The sequence below is a fragment of the Protopterus annectens genome, chromosome 4.part1 (genome assembly GCF_019279795.1).
Source record: "Protopterus annectens isolate FY-2018-M chromosome 4.part1, PAN1.0, whole genome shotgun sequence".
Lineage (NCBI taxonomy): Eukaryota > Metazoa > Chordata > Ceratodontiformes > Protopteridae > Protopterus > Protopterus annectens.
Genome location: NC_056734.1, coordinates 771,626,202 through 771,651,976, shown reverse-complemented (window position 1 = coordinate 771,651,976; position 25,775 = coordinate 771,626,202). Strand labels below are relative to the sequence as shown.

Below are 25,775 nucleotides of genomic sequence, written 5' to 3'. Positions count from 1 at the left end.
TCTCACAAACAGGGGATGAAATATCAGGTAGCTTGGCAATCATCGTTAGTGGAGAAACCAAGCTGTGAGCTTGAGGCTGTGGAGACTGGGGTGAATCAGTCCCAGAGGAGGAGACAGCAGTCCTTGGGATTGATCCAGGATCAACGGGCTGTGAATCAGGTGAGGCCATTGGAATGGGAACCAGACTTGACTAGGCCAATAAGGGGCAATGAGGATCACTTTGCTTGTCAACTTTTGAGCTTTCTGTAGAAATTTTGGGATGAGGGGAAACGGGGGAAAGACGTACAGTAGACCCCGGGGCCAATCGTGCATCTGAGCATCCTTCGGTGACTCCCACTGAGGGGGGATCAGGGCAGGGATCAGGGCAAAGTAGCTTCTGCATTTGTTGTTTAGGGGTGAAACAAGCAGGTCGTAGCAAGGCCTGCCCCAGTGGCGGAAGATTTGAGCCACTATTATCGGATTGCGGGATCACTTGTGAGGCATCAAAAGTTCCTGCTCAGACTGTCTGCAACAAGACTGGAACTCCCGGGAATGTGCGTTGCTATGAGAAAGCGGATGGAAGCCATCGCCCAATGCCAAATTCTCATGGCTTCCTGACAAAGGGGGTAAGACCTGGTTCCACCTTGTTTGTTGATGTACCAGACGACTGACATGATTTGTCCGACTGAATTGCAATGGTCCCGGAAGGAAGGGATGTGTGGAACACTTGCAACACTAAGAGAACTGCCCTCAATTCCAGGACATTTATGTGCAAATTGACCTCCACTGGGGACCAGATGCCTTGGACCATCTTTCCCTGGAAATGCCCCCCCTACCCTAACAGGGAAGCATCAGTGGTCACCGTGGCCCTGGGATGGGGAAGGCAGAACGGTCGACACCAAAGATTTGTTTCTGGCTTCATCCACCATAGCATTTCTTTCTTGCAAAGGTTTGTAAGGCGTATCATGTGGTCGAGTGGGTGGGTTAAGATAGACCATTGTGATGAAAGGAGCCACTGTAATAGTCTCATGTGCAACCTGGCCAGTGGTACTAAGGCAATGGTTGCTGCCATAGAGTCCAATAGTTGTAGTACAAGGCATGCTGGTACAAATGTCTGCAGGAGGAGGACTTGAATCTGGTTTCCTATTTTTGAAAGCCTGGGAGGAGGAAGGGAAGCTTGACAGGACGTTGCATCTAAGATCGCTCCAATGAATTCCAGTGCTCTTGTTGGAGACATGTGTCATTTGTCCATGTTGATCGTGATACCTACATGAAGAGCAAGGCCTTGAGTGTAAGAGACCGAGAAGGAGGAGATTCCTGGTCATGGCGGTAAGGAGCCAATCATCTAGATATGGAAACACCTGGAATCCTTGTAGTCAGAGATGAGCTACTGCGACTGCCATACATTTGGTGAACACTTTGGGGGCGGTCGAGAGAACAAAGGACAGTACTATGAATGGACAGTGACTGGCTCCCAGACCGAAGAGAAATCTCCAGGAACGTTTGTCCATCTTTATGAGGTAATGTGTGTCCTGGAGGTCCACAGAGCACATTCAGTTGTCCTTCCCCAAAAAGGGGAGAATGGACTGTACCGTGACCATCCAGAATTTTTAAGGCTTGATGAATTTGTTTAGTAAGCTGAGATCCAGGATTGGTCTCCAGTCCCCTGTCTTTTTGGCACTAAAAAGAACCTAGAGTACAACCCAGATCCTCTTTGGTCTGGTGGGACTGGTTGGAAGACTCTTTCTTAGCAGCTTTTCGATTTCTAAGGCTGCAACCTCCTTCTAACCGGATGGAACATGGGGGATTCGTTTTATGGGTCTGCTAGTAAGGTCGAATGGGATACGATAGCCTCTGCATATTATTTTCTGCACCCACGCATCTGTTGTTATGAGTTGCCAGGCCTGTAGGTGCAGAGAAAAAAAAAATTTTGACCCCCGACTGCTTCCAGAGGAAAGCCATCAGGCTGCTGTTCAGGAGAACTGGAAGGGTTGGCCAAAGAAGGAATCCCTAGAGCCCTGGTTGCACGGACCCCCTCTGCCCCGAAAGGAGCATCTTCTGGATGAGTTGCCCACTCTGCCCCTGGGGGGGGATTGCTCATCACGAGCATCACGAAAAGATCCTTGGGACTTCCTGAACCACAATTTTCCTCCCCTCTGATTCATGGAGTAGGATCTCTGGGGGGTGGAAAAACGTATGCCCACAGCAGACAAGTCTTTCTGTCCTTCTCACTACAAGACAGTGCATCTCTTACTTTGGGACGAAAAAGGGAAGATTCGTCAATTTGCATTGACAAAGGAAGATTTAAAAGGGTCCGTGAAGTCACACAAACGCATCCAAGCATGCCATCTCATGACAATACCCAATGCGGCTGCTCAAGCTGCCCCCTCAGTAGTGTGAGAAATCAAGCGCATCGAGGAGTTTGAGATGGATTCTATGGTAGCTATCTGATAGGCAAGAGTATCACGCACCTCCTCAGGCAGTTACCCCACCAAAGAGGCAGACATTTCTGACATTAGGTCTCTTTGGAGGCGAGTAGTGTGCCAGGTAATTCAGTGACTGAATGGCAAAGGTTACTGAAGGGTAGGTCCACTTCCCCAGTCTGTCCATAGCCCAAGACTCCCTCTATTTTGGGGGATGAACAGTGGAACTATCTTCTGCTAGTTCCCTCTTGATGGCCACCGCCATGGCCATGGAATCAACTACCAGCTGTTTGGACCAGCTAGGTTGGTCTTCAGGAGTGGACAAAATTTTATCTGGCCTCCGTAGGACAGGTTCTATGTTGTCTGGGGCCTTCCAGACATGCTGCAAAATAAGCCTAATGAGCTCATCCGCAGGTGGGGTCACCCAGGAAGTAGATGGTCGAGCATGGAAAGCCTGCAAGAACACAGATTCCTCTGAAGGGTTGGAAGGCTTCCAGTCTCCCCTCTGCTTGAGGATCTCGAAAATGTCTCCAAATGAGATGTCTCCTGGGGGAGACAGATAGGGAAGAGGAGTAGTACCAATGATGGTACGAAAGAACTACCAAGGTAGTGGGTAGGATTTAGACAGGAAATAAAGAAAGTAGAAACGAGAAATAACTTTAGTTTGAAAAACTGGCTAATAAAATGGCAAGACTAGAAATGACCACAAAAAGAGCTACACTTAGCTTGAGAGAAGGCTTGGCACTTCTGACGAGGAATGAGGCAAACTAGATCTGAAGAGACTATGACAGGGGCATTGTGGGTAGGGTCTTGGCTGAGAGTTTTTGGCTGGCGTGAGCTTGGTACCAGCCGTGTTGGTTCCAAGGATGTTACCGAAGTGCCATCAGTAAGGAATGAATGAATATTTACAACATCAGATGGAACCTTCATGCATCACCTTTTATCAACTCTTACCTGCATTTCTACATATCTTGAATCAAATCTCTTCTGGTCCAAGTCTTCTTGCAACCACACATCTAAAATGGGATCTCGAGAAGGCTTGTGTAGCAAATATTCTGAATTCTTATCGAACCTAGTCTTCATACTCCTCTGTCTGAAACTGGTGACCTCATTTTGTCTATAACAAAAAAGTGTGGGTGCATATAGTTTATATACAAGTACCACATTTACAGTTAAGAACATTATAAAAGACTTGACACAAGTTTAAAGAAGTGCTGTGCCCTCCGGGTAAGAGAAAAGCATTTAACAGTGAAAAAACACAAGTTCCTACAATAAAAGTCATTACAGTCTCACTAGTGATTATGAATACAAAACCATTCAACCACCAAAAATTAAGCAGCTAGCAATGCCATTAAATCAGTATGCAACGTTTACAATACCTTGGATACTATGCTCTTTTTTACCTTACCCACTACTTCCAGCTTAAAAGAACCTATTTTCCACTGCAAAGCTTCAGAATGGCCACATACCCAGACGACTCTGGAATAATAGTAAACAAAAGTATAGCTGTGCAAGAACTTGCCATAACAGTAGACATCAGAATAGATCACTGCTGAAGTAATGCTGACAAAAGCAAAGTTATCCAGCTAAGGCCAATACGCCGAACCTCAGGCGATCCTTCCTCACATACCGTATGTCCAATCTGAGGGCTGACTGCTGGTACAGACACCAAAATCCTCAGAGCTTTCTTGCCACGTTAAGTCCCTTAGGACCACTGCAGTGGTAAAAAGTACAAAGAGGACATACTCTGGAAATACAGGGGGAATGTAATACAAATAAGAGTTTCACATAAGCCAAAAGAAAAAAGAAAAAGGGGGATGAAGGGAGGGTGCATATACTACAATGCAAAGTCAATTTCTTAAGCAACTGTACTATGTTCATCATTAGATGACCATTACAGTAATACCGACAAATGGGATGATTATCAAAGCTTTTATGTAGAGTGGAAGAGGGCAAGAGAATGTGAATTAGAGTGTAGTAACCCTTGGAGAAGGATTCCTTCTCCAGAACCAATTTTGTAATGTTTAGTACAGGTGTGAATGGAAGACCATTATTGGACTTTTAGACTAACCTTTTTCAAAAGGCCCCACAGGGAAGCTACAGATCTTCTACAATGAGCTTTGACACTACCTAAGAAATATGCACCTGGAAACAGTCTGTATGCTGGAACACCTTGCTTTTTCCTCAAAAAAGATTAATAACTGTAAGATTTTCTAATTTTTGTCAAGAGTAAAATCTTAATTGTTGGTTCACATCAAACAAGTGAAGATTTCCTCCCCTACTTTGAGGGTTAAGAAAGAAATCATGAAGGTGAATACACTGGTTTAGAGACACTTGGGTGACCCACCCTCTCTACAAAAAATGGGTTTGTTTGAAGGGTGACCCTATCCTTATTGAAGAGAGAAAAAAAGAAACAGACATTAAGGCTTGTAACTCAAACTCTTAACAGATGTTAGGATTAACGAGCGTTTTACCATGTGCAATACTTAAAACAAAGTGAAGGTAATGTTCTTTTTTTAAATCTGTTTCAATACAGAATTTGGTACAGTTTCTGACTCCTCTAAAAAGTCGTATTAGTTCCTTTGAGATGTGCTTTGTCCTCAGTGAACATAAGGCAATGGGTAAGATTTTATCCTTTTTGTTCTGATGAGAACCAGTTCATTTAATATATTTAAAAATATTTTGTTAAATTTCAAGACTCCATCCTCGGTGGGCAATTATGTTTTCTCCCTTTACCTAACTGAACACTGGAAATAAAAGTTTGTACTAGGAAAGTAGAGGATCTGTTTTTTTGTTGTCAGTAGATATTGTTTTGCTGTCTTATAGCAGCAGGAAGATGGTCACTGATGGTATCTGGAAGGCAACCACTAGTGGCTATTTTGTTTTAGAGGAGGTGAGAATCCAATAAAAAGTACAGTTGTGCAAGATCTTACCATAATAGTAGATGTCATTTTCTTCACTGTTGCAGTATTCATTACAATAGGGATCCCCTGCCAAGGGCGGCCCGACATCCAGCCAGTACACCAATGCCTTTAGGTTGCCCTAAAGTACACTGTATGTCAACGTATGGTCTTCACGTAGTGTAGGGCATAAAGGCGATGTCCACACATACTATCCTCAGGATTGATGTTCCTACTGGGGCTACCAGTCCAAGGAGTATAGAGGTAATCAGTACATCCAGAAAAAAAAAGTAGCAGGGGTAGGGGGGAACTGAAAACTCCAACAGTGAACAGGAGGACATCTACAGTTATGGTAACATCTTACACAACTGTACTATGTCCTTTCACTTCAGTGATGCAGTATTCATTACAATAGGGAGAGTGCCAAAGCTCAGGAAGAGGAGGAGGAGGAGGAAGGACCAGCAGAACTCTCTAGGAACTCACGAAGGATGGCCCTAGCAAAATCAGCTCTAGCTCTGGAAACTCTATCCAACTTGTAGTGCTTGGTAAAATGTTATGCACCAAAATGCAGGCAGTTGCCTCAAGAATAGAGTTATCATCCAAACCCTTGAAAAAAGGCACCAGACGAAGTCACAGCTCTAGTATAGTGAGCCTTAACAGAAAAAGGGTGACGCTTATCATAAAAGAAATAACAAAACGAAATGGCTTTAGAAATCCAAGAAGAATTAGTTTTCTTGGACACAGCCAGTCCCCAAGGACCTAGGATAAAAAGGAAAGAGCCGATCAGATTTACGGAAAAGTCTTAGTCTAGTCTAACTAGAATCCAAGTTGTCTATGCACATCCAACGTGTGCAGCACCTTCTCAATGGCAGATTGCGGAGAAGGGGAAAATTAATAGACTAAGGGACAACTCATTCACCACCTTGGGCATGAAATGAGGATTAATACGAAGGGACACCCTGTCCTTATGAAACATCAAAGGAGGACAAGCCATAAGGGCTTGAAGCTCAGACACCCTTCTGGCAGAATTAGGAGCTAATGAAAGTACAGTCTTCAAAGAGCAATGCTGCAAGGAAGCTTTAGCAGCAGGCTCAAAAGGAGCCTGTGTCGATTTCTCCAAAACAAAATTAAGATCCCTGGGAGGAGAACAGGCTTCCTGGGAGGCCTAATATGAAGGATGTCTTTAAGGAATTGCTTAGCTTCAAATCTAGAAGTTAAAGGAGGTGATAAAGGCAGACAAGCAGCGATAGCTGATAAGCGTGCCTTTACAGAAGAATAAGTCAACCCAGCATTGAGCTACTCACATAGCTAACATAGAGCTAAAGGAAAAACCACAGAAACTGAATTCAGATTACATGAAAGGCATCACACAGAAATATTCTTTCATTTGGATAAGTAGGATTTCGTAGTAATTGGTTTCCTAGCCTCCTGTAGGACCCTAAGCACATCCTGAGAACAAAAAAGTGTCGATGTGGAATCAAAATCCTATTACCTACAGTGTCGGTTGAAGAGTGGACAGATGGGGATGGATGAGAGATCCCTTGTCTTGTGTGAGTAGGTTCACCTTGTGAGGTAACTTGTGATGACTGCTCTTGGCTAAATGCAGAATACGGAACCAATGCTGTCTCAGCCAAAGGGAGTCACCAGCAAGATTTTGGAAGCATCATGCTGTAGTTTGAACAGGACGTTTGAAATGAGGGGAAGGGGAGGAAAGGCATAAAGAAATATCCCCTTCCAAGAAAAAAAAAGACAGGGCGCCCACCTTCTAACCAGAGGACCTGGGACTCTGGCACAAAAGAGCGAAAGTTGCCTGTTCAGAGGTGAGGCAAAAAGATCCATTTGAGGAGTACCTCACTGATGGACAACGTCCAGAAACACATCCTTGTGATGCATCCATTCATGGGATTGAGTTATGAACCTGCTCAGAGTCTGCCACAATGTTTTGACATGACGGAATGTAAACTGCTTGAAGAGTCACTTGATAATGGATAGCTAGCTCCCACACTAAGAGTGCTAACCAGCAAAGTAGGTTGGACTTTGTCCCCCATTTGTTGACACACCACATCACTGTGGTATTGTCTGGAAACACCTTAAGAGAATGGCTTCCACCATTCCTATGCTCCCTTCAATCCAACTCCACATGAGAAAACTTCAATGGTTCCTAAAGAAAATTTGGCTTCAGCATTCTCATCCCACTGAATTCTTGTTCCTCTTCCATGTCTCAAGCGGGATTGGTGGACTCAGCAGCTGACTCTCAATTCAGGGCTACCTTTTCATCCACCTCTTTCCCCTCAGGAGCTGTTCAGATGCTTCAGACGTGGCATGGGGAGCAGCATTCAGCTCCCTAAAGGTACAGGGAGTCTGGTCGCCTCATCAACAGAAAGACCATCTTAACATCAAAGATGAGAGCTCTTCTGCTGGCCAATTAATGTTGTCCTATCTCACCTTCATTCTTACTGGTTGGGTTCGGAACCGATCCTCAGCTCCGACTCTGCCATATACTAAAGCTCGAGGTCTTCCACTGGCTCATGGCTGTATCCCTAATCTTATCATGCTCTAGTGAAGCTCCCCAGATCTCGTTTGCCACTAAATAGATTGGGTGCTTCCATTTTGGCTCTGGCTAACTGAACAAATTTTTATTTCATATTCAAAAATTTTCTTCAAGTAAATTTAGCATTTAAAGTTTTTGCTGTCATAGTGATTACTTAAAGTTCATTGCTGTGCTGTTGCTTCAGGCCATCGTTTTTTTCGTTAGGCCTTTGTTTCTTCCCTGTCCCAGCTTAAATTTCTTTCACACAAGCGTTGTTGTCTTTTTTGAAGTTAACTTTTTTTTTTTTTTTTTTTTTTATTTAAATAAAAAGAAAAGGCGTCAGCCCATTTAAGTTAGAGGGCTGCCACTGCCGGTTTTAGTTAGAGAGCTATCTAACTTCTTTCCTTCCTCTTGCTTGTTGTAGTTTCTTCAAAACGTTTGATATTTTAGATATTATACCATAGGTGTTTAGTGTGTTAAGTAGTAGTAGTCGTTGATTTGCTCGTGTGCCAACTGTGATTCTGAACATGTCCAAGGAGCACAAGGAGACTAAGCCTTCGGCCTTCAAAAAAAGTGGTAAATGCAGCCAAAAGATGTTAACTTTGTGTCTACTGCCTGGGAGCAGTACATCTTCAAGAGTCATGTTCGATAAGTCATTCATTTAGCTCCAGAGTACTGCTAGAAAGAAGAAACAAGTTGATTGTGAGAGGCCTAATGAAGTCCCCCTTCCAAGAAGGTCCTGACACCTCAAGATCGGTGAAATATCCCATCAGTAAATCCGACAAATCCAAGAGATCTTCTCCCTCTTTGGGGCAATAGGAGCCTGTTAAAAAATTAAGTAAAGTTGTTTCTCCAGCTCAGACTACTGAACTGACAAAATCTATTTTAAATCGGCGCCAGCTGTTTTGGTGCCAGTGAAGTTCGAACTAAGGAGCCGGTCCCCAGAAATGGAGCCAGTTACTCCTGTTCTAAGGTTTCCTATTCTGCAGATGACTGGATCTCCTACTCCTTCCTCTAAACCGTCCAGGAGTCTTTCAGACGATGATGTGGATAGGGTGGTGCGAAGACTTTTAAGGACACAGACACTGGCCAAACTCCTCTCGGCTCCATCCCAGAGGGATTCGGAGCCAGCCAAGACCTTCCCCGTCGACATCGATTCCTCCTCAGAGCTGACTTGGAACACTGGAGATGGAATGCCTGGAACCAACTGCTGTGGAACCATCGGTGCCGTGACCCATCCTGGGATCTTTGGGCCAGATGTCTGCTCAGACATCCTCGGTACCATCTGAGGAGTCTAGCAGCAAGCACATTCCAGTCGGTTCCGGAGAGGGTAGTCAAATCGGACATTTGTCGGATCCGAACTTGCCTCTCGGGGCTTCGGCGCGGATGATCTCTGCTCCTATATCAGCTTTGGAGCCAACTCCCTTGGTTCTAAGGATCGTTTCTGGCTCTTCGGACCCGGAGGTGTCTTCGGATCAGGGGAGGGGGCCTTTCGAGCTGATGAGGAGAGTGCTGTCTTTGCAGACAGCTTCACTCAAAGGTTCCGACATTCCTCTCCCCTAAAGCACTGACATCTGTCTCTGCACCACACCATCCACAGACCAGCGGAGACCCTAGGCCTCAGAGTACCCTATCGGGTGAACCCCTCTCTTCCGAAACCTCTCCAGAATACCCTTCTGAACAGGTCCCTAGTAAGAGACTCTGCAAGCGAAAGCATTCAGACTCTCCCAAGGAGTCAGTCACCTCTGACGCAGACCTCGATGAGTCAGAAGGGTCCCCACGGTCACCTTCTGAGATGTCTCCTTTACAGACATCCTAGAAATCCTTAAGCAGAGAGGCAGCTGGAAGCCCATCAACCCTTCTGACAAGGAGTCAGTTTACCCGAACGCCTTTGAGTCTCACCCTTCAGCCACTTGGTGTCTCCACCTTTTGATGAACTTAAGGAACTAGTCAAAAGGCATGGGAGTCTCCATATACAGTGGAACCTGTCCCTCGGAGGCCAAATAAGTTAATCACAGCCCCATCTGATCAAGATTTTCTGACTAAGGGTGTTCCTGTACATGCTATGATGGTGGCAGCAGCCACCAAAAAGGAACTTTGAGACATCCTTGTCTGTCCATCCGCTGAATAAGGAGTCTTGTACGATGGACAGATACGGGAAGAGCACGTTTTCTACAGTGACATTTGCACTCAGATCGCTGAATTATTGGACGCATTTTACAAGGTTACAGAGAGATCTCCTGAAGGAGCTAGGAGATACTCTCCAAGGTACAGTAGCTGCAAAGGTATCAGACAAGGGTTTCTCTCAGCTCTCCACCTTAAACTCTATAGTCAACTCCTCCATGAGGATCACATCTTATGCAGCAGATGGAGCGTGCAGGGCAGCGGGTTCAGGAATTGCCCCAAGGAGACATTCCTGGATGCGCTTGTGTGACTTTGCAGAACCTTTTAAATCTTCCTTTTATCAATGCCCCTTTCGATGGCTTGTCTTTGTTCGGGCCAAAAGTCAAGGACACACTAACCAGGTGTGAGCAAGAAGTGAAAATTCTCTCTGGTGTGGGAGTCTGTTTTTCCATACCTTCCAGATCTTATCCAAAAGGCCAGAAGGGAGGAAAAATGTGGCTCTGTAAATCCAAGAGAGCTTTTCAGGACACACGTGGTGACTCTTCACCTAGGGGCAGAAGGGGAAGTACGAATGGAAGACACAGTCCACACGGCAGCGGGGGTCTGCAAAATCAGGGTGACAGGGATTCTTTCCATGGTAGGCCCTTTCAGCGCTCCTGAAGGAAGGCCCGTCTGTCCATCTCTGGAGGCGGTCGGTAGTCATTTATCTTTGTACTTAAAAGCCTGGCTGGAAATAACACAAGACAGATGGGTACAAAGTATCATATCCAGAGGCTACACCATACTCTTTTTTTCCTTCCCGTCCCAAACATAAAGAACACCCCAGACGTTCCACCCAGTTAAAGGGATAAAGCAACTCTAGAAATTCAAATGTTGCCAGACTGGAGACCCATTTTGGATCTCAACAAATTAAACGAATCAGTAAAAAAGACCAAGTTCCAGATGGTAACACTGGAGTTGATCCTCCCCTTTCTGGGAAAAGACAATTGGATGTGCTCTATAGACTTCCAGGATGCATACTACCACAAAGATGGACTTGTCATCCAGGAATCATATGCGTTTCTAGCTCAGACCCAGTCATTACCAGTTTCGAGCTCTGCCCTTTGGTTTCACTACAGCCCTCAGAGTGTTCACCAAGTGTATGGCAGTAGTCATGGCTCACCTGAGACGTCTAAGATTCAGAGTGTTTCCATATCTAGATGACTTAACTCCTAACTGCCACTACCAAGCATCTACTACTGGAAACAAGAAACACCACATTATTCTCTGCTCTCACATAGGGATCACAATAAATTACGAAAAATTTGCCTTGTTGCCGTCACAAAGTACCATGTTTATAGGAGCAGAGTTAGACACAAGAAACATGATGGCAAAACTTCCTACAGAAAGAGTTTTAGAACTGAAACAGCAAGTCTCCAACCTTCTCTCCAAAACGAGAGTACAGGCGAGAGTTTTGAAAGTCTTGGGAACCATGGTGGCAGCGATAAGTTTAGTCCCATCAGCACACATGCAAATGAGAATTCTGCAGTGGCTACTATACGCTCAGTGGTCATTGCAGGAACTACCCATGTCTCACCAAATTCTGTTAAGAGTCCTGCAAGAAGGACCTTTGCTGGTGGCTTCACTCCAATCATGTGACATCAGGTCAACCCTTTCTTCTTCCACAGCCTGTGGCCACAGTGACCACAGACACCTCCCAGATATGGTGGGGGGCATTATCTGGGAAGGGCAATCCAAGCACTTGGCATGATCACGAGGCTCATTTGTACATCAATATCCTAGAGATGAGAGCAGTGCTTTTGATGCTGCAGGCACTTCAGGACTCTCTCCTGCAAGAAGGGAGAAGGTTTTATCCCCTGAGAGTATGGCAGTGGGCGATCTCCTCCCACAATTTTCTGACAACAATGCATATCCCGGGGAAATCTAACGTGATAGCACACAAACTCAGCAGAGCAATTCGCATGCCTCACGAGTGGTCCCTAAAACAAGAAGCAGCAGAGATTATCTTATGCAAGTGGGGCCAGCTTTGCTTCGACCTTTTTGCCACATCTATGAATGCCAAATGCAAGATCTATTTTGCCTTAAATTCCCCCTTGGGGGAGTCACCAAGGGATGCACTTGTACACAATTGGCCCTCTGGTCTCCTTTATGCCTTCCCTCCCTTTCCTTTGATACCAAAGGTTCTCCAGAAAGCCAAATCTTTGGGAAGCAAGTTGATTCTCATCGCTCAATACTGGCCTTGTCAGATTTGGTTCCCCTTCCTTTGGCCTCATCTTCAAGAGGAGCCGTGGGTTCTGGACCCAGTTCCACACCTTCAGAACGCTCCACCCTTGCCTTCGAACCTCAGACTGACACAGCTTGGCTGCTCCAATTCCAAATATGGCCAGGCTTCCTAACTTTTCTACTTCTGTAAAACATATCTTGATCTCTTCTCATAAGGCAACGAAAAAATTATATTTGAGTAAATGGAAAAAATTTTCTTCCTGGGCATTAAGTAAACACATTGACCCCTTTTTCTGCCCCAATAACTTCTATTCTCGAATTTCTGGCAAAACTATTTAATGAAGGTGCTACTGCAGCTACCATTCCCGTGCAGTTAGCAGCAATATCTAATTTCCATATCAGTGATTTGGTCCCAAATCTGATGTCTCACAGACAATGCAGAGCCTTCCTGAAGGGCACTAACCTGTTAAAACCACCCATAAAAACCCCTTTACCACAATGGGATCTGAACTTTGTTTTGTCCCGTTTGATTCTTTCCCCCTTTGAATCTGCATCATCATGTGATCTAAAATTTTTAACATGGAAAACAAGTATGTTGATTGCCATCACTTCTGCTAGAAGGGTTTCAGAGCCACAAGCATCATCAATCAAGCCACCATATATGCTTTTCCACAAAGACAGAATAAAACCCAAAAATAAAACAAAACTTCGAACAAACCCATCCTTCCTACTAAAAGTATGCTCAGAGTCTAACCTAAATCAGTCCATAGAGCTACCAGTCTTTTTGCCCCAACTATGGCAACAAGGCAGAATATGCGCTTCACAAACTGGGTGTATACAGACAGTTATGCTTCTACTTACATAGGACAAAAGACTTCAGGAAATCTGATCAATTATTTAATTTTTAGAAACAAAGAAAGGTGCTCCTGTATCTAAGGTCACTCTTTCAAAATGGCTCTCAGATTGTATTACCTTTCTATATAAAATTCTAACAAAGTTCTTCTCTATAAAGTCAAGGGTATTCTACGAGGGCCATGCCAACCTTTTCAGCCTTTCGCACTAGGTTGCCACTTGATACCAATTGTGCTGCTGCAACTTGGGCAAGGCCTCATACCTTTATAACTCATTACAAAGTAGATTTGGCCTCCAGGGACAGGGCCTCCTTTGGGTCCACTGTCCTGAAGAATATACTCCAGTGAGCCACCTAGGAAATATGGTGCTAGGGACGCGGTCCCAACCAGTAAAAATGACGGCGAGATAGGACAACATAAAGAAGTTATGTACTCACCATAACGTTCCATGTTTTTTGTCCATCTCGCCTTCATTCTTACATCCCACCCTCCTTCCCCCTGCCTATGGCTCCTGGAGGACAAAAAGGTTCTTTCATTTGGCAAGTGTGTCTCTGACCTTCTTCATTGTCTTCATAAGATGTCATGATAGTACCTTGGTAACTGGAGTTATCAGCAAACAAGATCTGGGGAGCTTCACTAGAGCATGATGGGCTAGGGATATAACTACGAGCCAGTGGAAGACCTCGAGCCTTCGTATACGGCAGAGGCGGAACAGAGGATCAGATTTGAACCCAACCATTAAGAATGAAGGCAAGATGGACAACAAACATGGAACATTATGGTGAGTACATAACTTCTTTTTTTTAATCTACTAGACCTTATGAAATCAGATACATGTCCCATGGCTTTGCATATCAGGATGGTTAGCGGATTAGTTCCTAGGATCTGTGAAGGGGGACAGAGACCAAACAGCAGTTTTACATACTTCAGAAACCCTATCATGCAGTTATGCTCAAGTTGCATGATTTCAGGACAGGTTCAAAGAGGGTATATGTTTGGCATTCTTAATGACTCAACCAGGTATTAGTGGGGCTCACTAAGGCAATATTTTTGGCTACAGAGAGGGCAGTTAGAATATGTTCCTTAAAAAGTATGTGAGGAGGAGAGGCCTCTAGTATTTGAGGAGCTTCAGTAATGGTTTCTGGTGCAGCACTAGCACTAAATTTGTCTGTTAAACTCATTAACAATCTTCAGTACTGGAGTGCACAATACTACTTTACCTTACAGCATTAGTGAGTGTCATTTCTTAATTGGTCTAATGTAATTAGACACATGATTTAAGATACCCTTGGCTTCAGATATCAGTTTTAATTTGCAATATCCTTTGAGTTTCTGTATGGTAACTTCAGATTGTTACTGATGTTTTTGATAAAGACCAACATAGATGGGCTTTATTTTTTCCACTTAATGCTGGCTAAAACCCAATGAAACTATCATTTTAGGAGACACAAATATCGGACTGGCACTCAACTTCCCATAAATCCACTAACAGCATAAACCTGTATGGTTTGACTCAACTAATGTCATGCCCCACTAGGTATAATAAACACTACACTCAACATTCTACCTTAAACTGGATCCTAGTTTCACACCCTTTCAACTTTTACCAGTGTTGGTACGTATCCTAACTCCCTCAGTGACCATCTACCTGCTGATGCCATTTGTGTAAAAAAAAAAAAAACACCCTCCAAAAAAAACACAACTAAAATCTGTATGTAATTTCCCTAACTTCTCTAAAGAGAAATTTACTGACTTATAAACTGGTCTCCTCAAAGATACTGCCACTAGATGAAGCTGTACATTACTTTAATAACTGCTTTCTAAACCTACTAGATATCTTGGCTCCTGTCCGTTCCAAAAGAATAAAAAAAAAAAAATCCTATACCATGGCTAAGGAATTAAAACCCTAATGAACAAAAGGGATGCAGCCTGGGCGCTATGAAAACATAGCAGTAAGGAACAAGATCTCATTACTTTCAAACAACTGCATAACCAAACAAAAATACGTCACTGAAGATAAACAGGCTTACTATAAATCTTCTGCAGTTCAAACAAATCTAGCTGAAAACATTCTGGTCCACTACGTCAACTCCATTCCATCCCCGAACCAAAAAGGAATCAAGATTTCACTTAATGCCGCTGCCTATCAAATTGCTGAAAAATATTCACTTTGCACACTCTATAGCCAATCTTCTCTGCAAAACAATACCTCACACACTTCTCCTTTGCTTATCACAAAATGTCTTCTCTCACCAGACCATACCCTCCTCCCCCTTCCCCTTTGCACAGAAACCAACATGGAAATAAACACCAATTTCATTCTTCAGCCAGTCCCTACAAGTCTCATAAAAAGATTACTGCTCAAACTCAAACCTTGCTCTACACCACTGCTGATATCCTTCCACCAACTTAACTAAAATTAGCAGCAGATTTCTGTTTTTTACCCTGTCAGCATCCTGATTAGATTCAGATATAGATCGATTTAAGTACCAGACATCTGGAAAATGTCCCATATCATCCCCATTAACAAAGGTGGGAATTCCACAGAACTTAAATTTTCGTCCCATTGCCATACTTTGGCCTATATCAAAAATAATGTAAAAATGTATCCATATTCATCTTTTGAAATACTTATTAAACTTCTTACAAAACACAACATGGCTTCCATCGTTGTCACGGTACAACTACAGCCCTCTGAGTCTTTACCGATCACATAAACAAAGCTAGGGACTCAGAGGCCGCTATGTCTCTGCTCTGTTTCTCGACCTGTCAAAGGCTTTAGATACCATGTCACACACTTTACTTTTGGACAGGTTATCTAACCTAGGAGTTTCCCTCTCACACACCAAATCGGTTCCATAGCTACTTCAATAATCGTAAACAGGCTGCAAAAGTGGTCCAACGTTATATCCCCCTTTCTTGTCAACCCCACTGGTGTACCTCAATGATAGTTTTAGGACCCCTACTTTTTAATATCTTTAAAATGATCTACACTTTGCTTCCACTAGTGGAACTCTCATTCAATATGCAGGGGATTCTACAATAGTCTGTGCCTCTAAACACACTACCCCAACTTCTCTCCAATACTCCGCTAAATTCTTCCTCTGTTGAATCCTGGCTCACTAAATTTCAACTATTTCTCAACCTTAAAAAGACCAAGCTGCTTCTCTACCAAGGAACTGTTCTACTAATCAAAACTTCTTCTAAATTTTATCATCTGATAATATTACCATCGAAACTGTCAATCACACTAAGCTACTTGGTTTAATCACTGGATGATCAACTAAAGTTTGAACTCCACACACAACATAAAGAAAAACTATCAGAAAATTGGCATGTTACACAGAAATAAACACATCCTCACCAAAACTTTCCTTCTCCCCTCACTTATGTACAGAGCACCAATACTTACCAATTTACAGGGCACTTCCAGACCCAAAATGGAACAATGCTATATAAGATGGCTAAGTCTGCCACCAACTCAAAAACTAAAACCCATCACTGGCTCTAAAAAAACTAAACTGGATAGAATTTCCTAACTATTTACTTTATACCCAACTTATGATACTCCATAACATGGTCTATAAGCCCCTAGCTTGCCTAGCCCTAAACATAATCATCAAGCCTGATCAGTCCTAAATATCATCAAGCCTTAAAAACCAAACAGATCACTTAGGTCCACAGATAAAGATCTTTTCGCTACAACCTAAGCCTCTACTCCTATTGCAACGCAAAAGCCTGTAATTCTCTCCCACTAACAGAGAGCTACTACTAACCCGCCTGCCTTTAAATCCATGCTGAAACACGTGATAAACTCCTGGCTGTGCCATTGTGGCAATCCAGCAAAACCTTTTCCTCCAGATTAGGCCATATGGAATCTCTTTACATTCTTGTGAACTACTTCAAACTGCATCTTTACTCTTGTACCTATTAGTAATTTTAAACAGATTCCAAACACTTAATTTACTTCTTACTGTATACCTTTTACTTGTAATTCTGTATTATGCTTCTTGTAACTCCATATCACTGTTTATTTTACTTGTTCAAAGCTTGTCCATCTCAAACAAATGTCGAATGAATGAATGAATAAATACTGACATTCTACAAAAGTGATCTGGTTAGGATTCATACCTTTTGGTTTACACTTGTTTGTTACAGTGAAGTAAAATTGCATTTGCATGAGTGAAAGTAGAGACTACAAGGTATGGAAAATATTTCAGATTAATCTAGAAAGCTCACCATACAGCTTTACTAGGTTTGTCATTTTAAAGTTCTTGACTTTAAAACGGTTACTGACTTGAGGTCAGATCTGACCAAAGACGAAATGCCAGTAGGTGTGATGATAAGCATGAGCTCTAGATGGCTTTGACCTCCTAGGGGGCTACTTAAGAATCTGTACAAGGGAAGTATCATTTACCAAGTTGAAAAAAAAGTTAAGTACTCACCATACTGCTCCATGCGGTAGCGTTGTTGCCTCACAGCAAGAGGTTCTCCCATTCGATTCTCAGCTAGTGTGCAGGGAGTGCCTTCTGTGTGGAGTCTACATGTCCTCCCCGCAGGTCGAGTGGCATTCCGAAAGACATGCATGAATGGGCATGCCTTCATTGAAGGTTGGGTGTCGAGCTGGCAACTCGGCACCGTGAAAATCTACTGCCAATCATTAGCGGACCGGAGTTCCGCTGTGGCGACCTCTAACCAGGAAAAGCCGAAAGACAACAACAACATACTGTTCCATGTTCATTTTCATTCTTCAACTGTGGGTTCAGATCCGATCTTCGGATCCAACTCTGCCACTGCAATAGCTCATGGCGACCAAAAAGCTCTCTAGCTCCTCCCTTACCCATAATGCACCCTTCCCAAGTTACCTCAGATCTTGTTTGCTTATACAGAAATATATATGAACCAACATAAGGTGTAGAAGATTACATATATAGACAATAAGACTATCTCTGGAACTCAGCACAGGAAGTGACAATATAGGCCTACTTGCTCTTTCAGGAGTCCAAAGGTATGGGGTTGGAGGAAGAATGAAAACAGACAACACAGATGGAAAGTTATGGCGAGTACACAACTTCTTTATCTCATGCTGTCAATTTTCATTCTATCCTATGTCCCACAGGTTGAATCCCCAGCTACCCTAAATCCTGGGTGGATTCAAGGAAGGATGTTCCTTAGCACCACTGAACCAAATGATACTCTTCCCTTGAAGACCAAGTCCAATTTGTAAGGAGCAATAAAGGTATGGGGAGTAGCTCAGGTTGCAGCTGCACATACATCATCCATGGATGCTCTAGCCTGAGATACTGACAAAGTCACCATGGCTCTAGTTAAATGGGCTTACAATGGTTTTGGTAAAGTAACAGACATTTTCTTGTAAAGGAATGAAATACAATCTGTGATCCATCTAGTCAATGTAACGTTGGTCTCTGGTTTGCCCAATCTTACTTCTGAGATATTTTTTGTCCAGTGAAGGTAAAAATGTAACACTCTGTGAACATCTAATAAATGTAGAAGGTATTCGCCTTTAGTGGAAACTTTAGACAAAATACTGGTAAATTGATGTATTGGTTGATACTGGGGTCTGATACTATTTTATGCAGAAAATATGTGGGTTAATACGTAATGTAACCCTGTCTTTATGAAAGATTAACTATAACGGTTGTGACAATAAGGCTTGAATCTCTGAAACTTTTCTTACAAAGGTTATGACTAAAAATATAGTTTTCCAAGAAAAGAACTTGAGATCACATTTAGCTGCTGGTTCAAAGGAGGTTGTACGATTGCTTGCAGCACCATATTCCCGTCCCAAGGGGGGGCAGTACAGTCTTTATAGGAGGTTTAGTAAGAGTTCCTTTCAGAAAGGCTTTACAGAGCTTATATGAAGCAACTGGAGAACCTTGAAATCCAAAAGGAAAATTGGAAACTGTAGCTAATTGTACACTGATAGATGAAGAAGCTGCTCCTTCATTAAACAGGGTTAAAAAAAAAAAAAAAAAAAAAAAAAAAAAAAATCAAGGATACTACAGGTCGGAGTCGAGAAGGGATCCAGAGTGTTTTGTAGTGCCCAGTAGACAAATTCCTCCATTTACTGGAGTACACTACTTGTAGATGGCTTATGAGAGGATAAAAATATGTGACTGGAGGTGAGAGCTTAGGTTGTCTGGCTATCAACAGAACTGGAGAAGCCAAGCAGTTAACCTACGGTTAAGAATGTTTGGATGAATCATATCAGTCGGGTGAGACAGGAGGTGTGGAGTTGGATCCAGAATCCATGCCTGAAGTGAGGCCAAAAGCAGGGGAACCAAATCTGTCAAGGCCAATATAGTGCAATGAGGATTACTTTGCTCTTCAAATCAGTTTACTTTCTGTAGAAATTTTGGGACTAATGGAGTTGGAGGAAAGGCATAAAGGAGACAGGGAGGTCACCTGTGAAGAAGAGCATCCCTCAACTATTCCCCTCCTGGGGGGAGCAGGGCAAAATAGCTGATGCATTTTTTAGTTTAGGAGAGAGACAAGGCTGGTCCCATTTGTGGAATATCCTTTCCTCCACTATATGACACTAGGACCATTTGTGAGGCGTAAGAATTTGTCTGCTGTCACAAACGACTTCCCCGGAATATACACTGCTATGGGAAAGCAGTTGGATGAGCACACATCGCCACACTGAGCACTTCTCAACATAAGGGGTAGGATCTGCTTCCTTCTTGTTTGTTGACATAGATGTTCATAGGTTGATACTAGGCTATCTGCCCTAGGGCATTTATAAGCCTAGCCAGAGTGTGTTTGGCTTTCGCCACCCTTTTAGATTAGTTGACTGTGCCTCTGTATAGTAGCTCACAGAAGGTAGCCCTTTTAAGGTTAGTTTACTGTACCTCTGTCAAGCAGGGACACAGAAGAGATCCCAGGAGTAAACTTATGATCTCCCATCCACTCGTCAAGATTTCTCTTGAAGAGGGTCAGTGAGGGGCTCTGCCTAACATGGATTGGGATTTTGTTCGAGTGAGGGGAGCCTCTGGGATATGAATCTGTCCCTCCAGCATGTCCTATTTATTTCTGTGCTGAGGTTCAAGTCCCTGGAGCGTGTAACTCTAAGGGATTTGGATTGCCTGAGGTGAAGCATGTCCATTAATTCTGGGTTGGACATGGCTTTATACGTCAGACACAGATCGCCTCGGAGTAGCTGGAGTTTCTTTAGCCGAGCTGCATAGGGCATCTGTTTGAGCCCCTTGATCCTCTTGGTGAGGTACTTTTGGGGTCTTTTCAGTTGCTGCAGGTGTCGAGTAAGGTACATCCCAAATGGGGCATTGTATTAAATTATGGGCCTGATAAGTGATGAGTAGAGGAGCACAATGACCTCTCGATCTAGATGCGAATCCTTTCATGATAAGGTGGGCTATATAGAAGGTCTTTCTAACCACTTTGGCAACGTGATTGTCAAAGGAGAGATTGCTATCTACTTGGGTCCCCAAGTCCCTAATTACGTCTTCCATACTTAATGGATTACCACCTATGTGGTAATTTGTGGGCACTTTGTTTTCCCCAAAGGGGATGACTATGCACTTTTTGGCATTTAGCTTTAGGCCATGGCTCTGGCACCAGTTATCCGTCTCTGTGAGACCCTTTTGGAGGATGCTTGTGTCAGCCGGAGAGTCGATTACAGCACCCAGTTTGCAGTCATCTGCGAACTTGGTCAGCCATAGTCCACCCGTGTTAGCCTGCACCTCTGAGAAATATACACCGAACAAGAGAGGTCCCAGGACTGAGCCTTGTGGGACGCCACTTGTAACTGGTTTAGAGTCTGACATGGCACCTGCTATTCTGACCATGTGGGTTCTATCCCTGAGCCAGTTTGCAACCCATCTTGTAACATAGGGGTTGATATTTAAGCTGGTGAGCTTATTTATGATGCCCGTGTGGGGTATTGTGTCGAAGGCTTTTGTGAGGTCCAGGTAGGCTGTGTGGACTACCTTCCCTTCATCTATGGCTTTGGTAACTGTTTCACAGAAGTCGACCAGGCTCAAGAGGCAAGATCTGCCCTTAAAGCCGAATTGGGTAGGATCCAGTATCTGGAGGTTCCCAATGTCTTTGTTTATGATTTCCATGATGATACGCTCCATAGCTTTGCACACCAGGCTACAAGACTACTCACGTGCTGTCTGTTTGACTTGCAATCATTCCCAAGGGGACAGCATTCTGGAAAGTCTGCAACACTAGTGGCACTACTCATCTCTAGGACACTGACATGCGAGTTAGCCTCTTCAGGCAACCGAGTGCCTTGGACTGTACTCCCCAGTAAATGCCCCCTACCCTAACTAGGGAGCATCAGTGATTACAGTGGTCATGGGCTGAGGGGGAATAAACAAGTCAGCCTTGTTGAATCTGCTCTCTTACCTGGGCTGGCATTGACTAGTGGAGAATGGACCACTGTGTTGAAAGTAGCCACTGCAAAATTCTCATGTGAAACCTGGCAACTGGAGTTATTGCTGCCACCATGGACCCTAGAGCCTGAAGAAGCAGTCGTGCGGAGACCTTCATACTGCAAATTATTTTCATGATGCTACCGTTTTTCGTGTTTAAAATTGCACCTATGAATTCAAAACACTGCGTGGGGTCTAGAAAGGATTTCTTGTAAGTTACAGTTACCCTCAGATTGGAAAAAATCTGGAGAACACTGTCTCTTGCTTGCAGTAGATGACACAAGGTTGGAGCGGATATAAGCCAGTCATGCAAATATGGAAACACCTGGAGTCCATGCAGTCTCAAGTGAGCTGCCATTACTGTCATGCACTTAGTGAACATTCTGGGGGCTGGAATAAGACCAAAGGGGCAGATCTCTGAACTGACAACTGGCTCTCAGCTGGAAGCGTAGGTACCTCCTGGATCGCCTGTCCATCTTTATGTGGTACTAAGCATCCTGAAGGTCTATGGAGCACATGCAGTCGTCTTTTTCCAGAAATGAAGAATGGACTGAACCGTGACCATCTGGAACTTGCTGTGTTGAACCGATTCATTTAGTCTGCTGAGATCCAGAGTTGGTCTCCCATCACCTGTCATTTTTGGTACTAAAATTAACCCTGAAAAAAGTTCCAGATACTCTCTGGTCTGGGAGGACATCTTGGATGACTCTTTTCTAGCAACTTTTGTTCCTGAATAGTTGCTTGTTCCCTCTGGGTGGAACATTGGGGATTTATTTTGTACTGGCGAGGTGGAAGGGAGGGTATAATGTATCCTCTGGAAATTATTTTTTGCATCCATGTATCTGATGTTATCCAGACTCTCATGTGCAGGGACAGTCAACCCCTGACTGCCTCCAGAGTAAGACAGTCAGGCCTCCTTTCAGAAGTACTGAAAGGGTCTTCCAAAGAAAGCATCTCTGGACCATTGGTTTTGTGGGCCTTCTCTGCCATGAAGGCGTAATCTAGGATTGGAATTTCCCCCTCTGCCTCAAGGGGAACTATCTCCACATGTGTCTTGAAAATGCCCTTGAGGTTTTTTGAACCACATCTTTCCACTACTTCTCCGATTCCTAGAAAAGGTTCTCAAAAGAATGGAAAAACATATGCCCATGGCACATAAGGTCTATTTTTCTGACACCTGGATAAGATATCTCTTACTGTATGACCAAACAAAGAAGTGCCATCAGAAGGAGCATTAATGACCTTAAAGGCTCTGCAAAAAATCAATCACATAAGCACATCCAGGCATGCCTCCAGATAGAAATGCCTGCAACCAATGCTTGGGTCATCCCTTCGGCTACATGAGAGATGAGCTTCATTGACGAGTTTGAGATGGATTGCAGGGAGATAAGGGACTGATGCTTGTACTTCACATATGGATCCAAGTTCCTATATCAGATCCCTCTGCAATCTCATAAACTATATTAGATAGTTCAAGGATCTTAGTGCGAAGGTTGAAGCATAAACACGCTTCCCAAACCTATCCATCATCCAAGACTCCTTGTTAGGAGGATGGATAGAACAATCTTCCTCAGCTAGTTCTTTCTTGGTGGGTACCACCATGACCATGGCATCTACCAGTACACCTTTAGTCCAAAACTGTTTAAGATCTGGGGATGTAATAATTTTATCTGATATCCAGGGTATCGGTTTGACGGTGTCAGAGGGCTTTCCATGCCTGCCCAGAGATCAATTTCAGGAGTTAAAATCACCAGGTGGAGTCACCCAGGAGAAAGGTGGACAAGTAGCAAGCGCCACCGGGTACACAGACTCCTCAGATATAGGATTGCTGGGCTTCAAGTCACCTCTCCATTTCAGTAATTCTGAGATATCTGCAAAGGAATCGTCATCGGGAGGTGACCTTCGGGCCCCTTCACCCTCAAAGTCCGTGTCTTCAGTAATGGATCCCTCAGTGGAGTCCACATGCTTCTTCTTCCACATCCTCCTCTTAGGAACTCCTCAGTGGGAGGTTCTGGAGAAGTATCAGAAGAGGAGAGTATATCCTGCCTGGAAGCTTGGGGTTTTGGAACTTGCTGTCCCTCTGGAAGTCCAGAGTGAGAAGCTATAGGCAGAGATGTCAGAAGTGAGGGTTGTAGATCCAAAGGGGTAGGTACTGTCTGAGCTGTTGAAGCAGACATGGCTCTCTCCAAAACCTCAAAGGCTGATTGCCTTAGAGAGGAACAGGACTCCTGATCCAAGAGAGCATGCCTCTGGACCATAGTCCCTCCCTGCCCCAGACAACCCTCCAGAGAACAGTGAAAAAACAGCCTTGAGCCACAGACAGCCACTGGAAAACCAACTTTTAATGCAGTGACCAAATATAAAAACACTGTAAAATCCACCAGTTAGGCACTTTCATCCCAAAACTTAGAGGGACTTAATCAGAATTAAATGTTACATAAAAGCATACATTATAAAGCATTTTGCTAATTACTTAATAGCACTCAATTATGTCAATTAAAACCTCCAATTAAAAGGGCACACCAAAAAGAAAACATCAACCCTCTATGTGCCTTAATTTTAAAACACAGTTAATAGTTAGGTTTTCATTAAGCCCTGGATATACAAAGGCATTCAAGTGAAGCTGCCATTTTAATTCACAAACATCTACGAGAACCGATAATATTTTTCCTTGTATGTCCTTAATAATTTACTGAACGACTGCAAAATAAAATCTATGCCCCTGAAATTCACATATGTTTACACACAGCATTTGCGAGTTTACCCTTCTTTATATCTGAAAGGTGCTGATACATTCTCTCACAAAATCTTCTTATAGTTTTTCCTATATAAAATACAGGACACTGTAAACAAACACTTTGTCATCGAAATTATCCCAAATATGTATTTTATTTTGTCCAATCTTTAAAACTTCATTAGTCGTCATAATATATGGACACTGCCTGCACCTACCACATTTGAAATTTCCCAATGGTTTACTACTGGATCGTTTATGTCAATTATAATTCATCTCTAACAAATTCTTAAAAGACAAGTCTCTTTTAAAAACTATGTTAGGAACCATACCCAACAAGTCACCAATTCCTTTATCAAGATAAAGCAATGTCCAATTTTTCTTCACAGCATAAACAATTTCTCTGCTGTGTTTATTATAGGTGGTGATGAAAGAAAAATTCCCATTAAATGTACCACTACCATGAGTACCATCACATGCATTGCTGTTCCCAAAATTATCATCATTCATATCTAAAGGGGGCATATGGGGACAAAGAATAGGTTTATAAACACCAGTTGTTTTTTTATAAACCACATCCTGACATACTTTTTGAAGAAGGCCTTCAGGGTAACCCTTTTTCCTAAACATAATTACATAAATTCAATCAGAAAATCAGAATCTTTGGTAGTCATTCTTGCTGCCCTGACCAGTTGCCCCTTGACTACAGACCTTTTCTGATGGACAGGGTGGCAAGCTCGAGAAATCCAAATAAGAGTTAGAAAATGCAGATTTTCTGAAAACCTTGGATGTGAATGTCATCTACATTCCCCACAGTTAAATCAACATCCAAGTAACTGATTTTTCCATACTAAATGCATGGGTAAATTGTGAAAATGCTGTGGTGCCATTAATATATGACAAAAATTCCTCCAATTGTTGTTCCGTACCTGTCCAAATTAAAAATACATCGTCCAGGTACCTTTTGTAGTACTTTATACATATGCAAGTACTACCAAAAATATACTCAGCTTCCCAGTGGGCCATTACTAAGACAGCATAGGTGGGGGGCACATGCTGCCCCCATAGCTACCCCCATCTGTTTGTAAAATTGGCCCACAAACTGAATGTAGTTATTTGTTAAAATAATTTCCATTAATGCAAACAAAAGGTTGATACGATCCCGATTATGCATCCTGGCATTCACCAATTGTATCTCAAGCCAGGAAAGCCCAATATCATGGGGTATAACTGAAAAGAGATTTTTTTACATCTATTGTAACCATTATTGCAGTGGAAGAAATTTTCAAATCATTCAAATGCTTCGAAAAAATCTAAAGAATCCTTACATATGCACTTAAATTTAGTAAGAATTTGTCTCACGTAAAAATCCATGTATTGTGCCATAAAATGAGTTTTAGACCACCTACCATTCACAATTGGTCTAAGAGGTGGCTGACATATCTTTGTGGATTTTTGGGATCCCAAATATGTTAGCTATCAGTGGGAAGACGTTTCTAATGAAATTATACTCACAAATCTGGCCTTGCATAAGCATGTCATATATTAAATCATCTATTTTAGCAAAAACAATATGAACCTCATTAATAGACAC

The 25,775-nt window shown here is 43.1% G+C and overlaps 1 protein-coding gene across 1 annotated transcript in view; it reads right to left on the bottom strand.

Moving 5' to 3' along the window:
- The window catches only part of DHX36 (DEAH-box helicase 36), a gene marked incomplete in the record, with an annotated part of 1,900,459 nt that overhangs the window by 1,808,246 nt on the left and 66,438 nt on the right, over window positions 1-25,775 (bottom strand). The window contains 1 exon segment of the mRNA XM_044070516.1: window positions 3,357-3,519. Coding sequence (XP_043926451.1) covers window positions 3,357-3,519 — 163 coding nt within the window.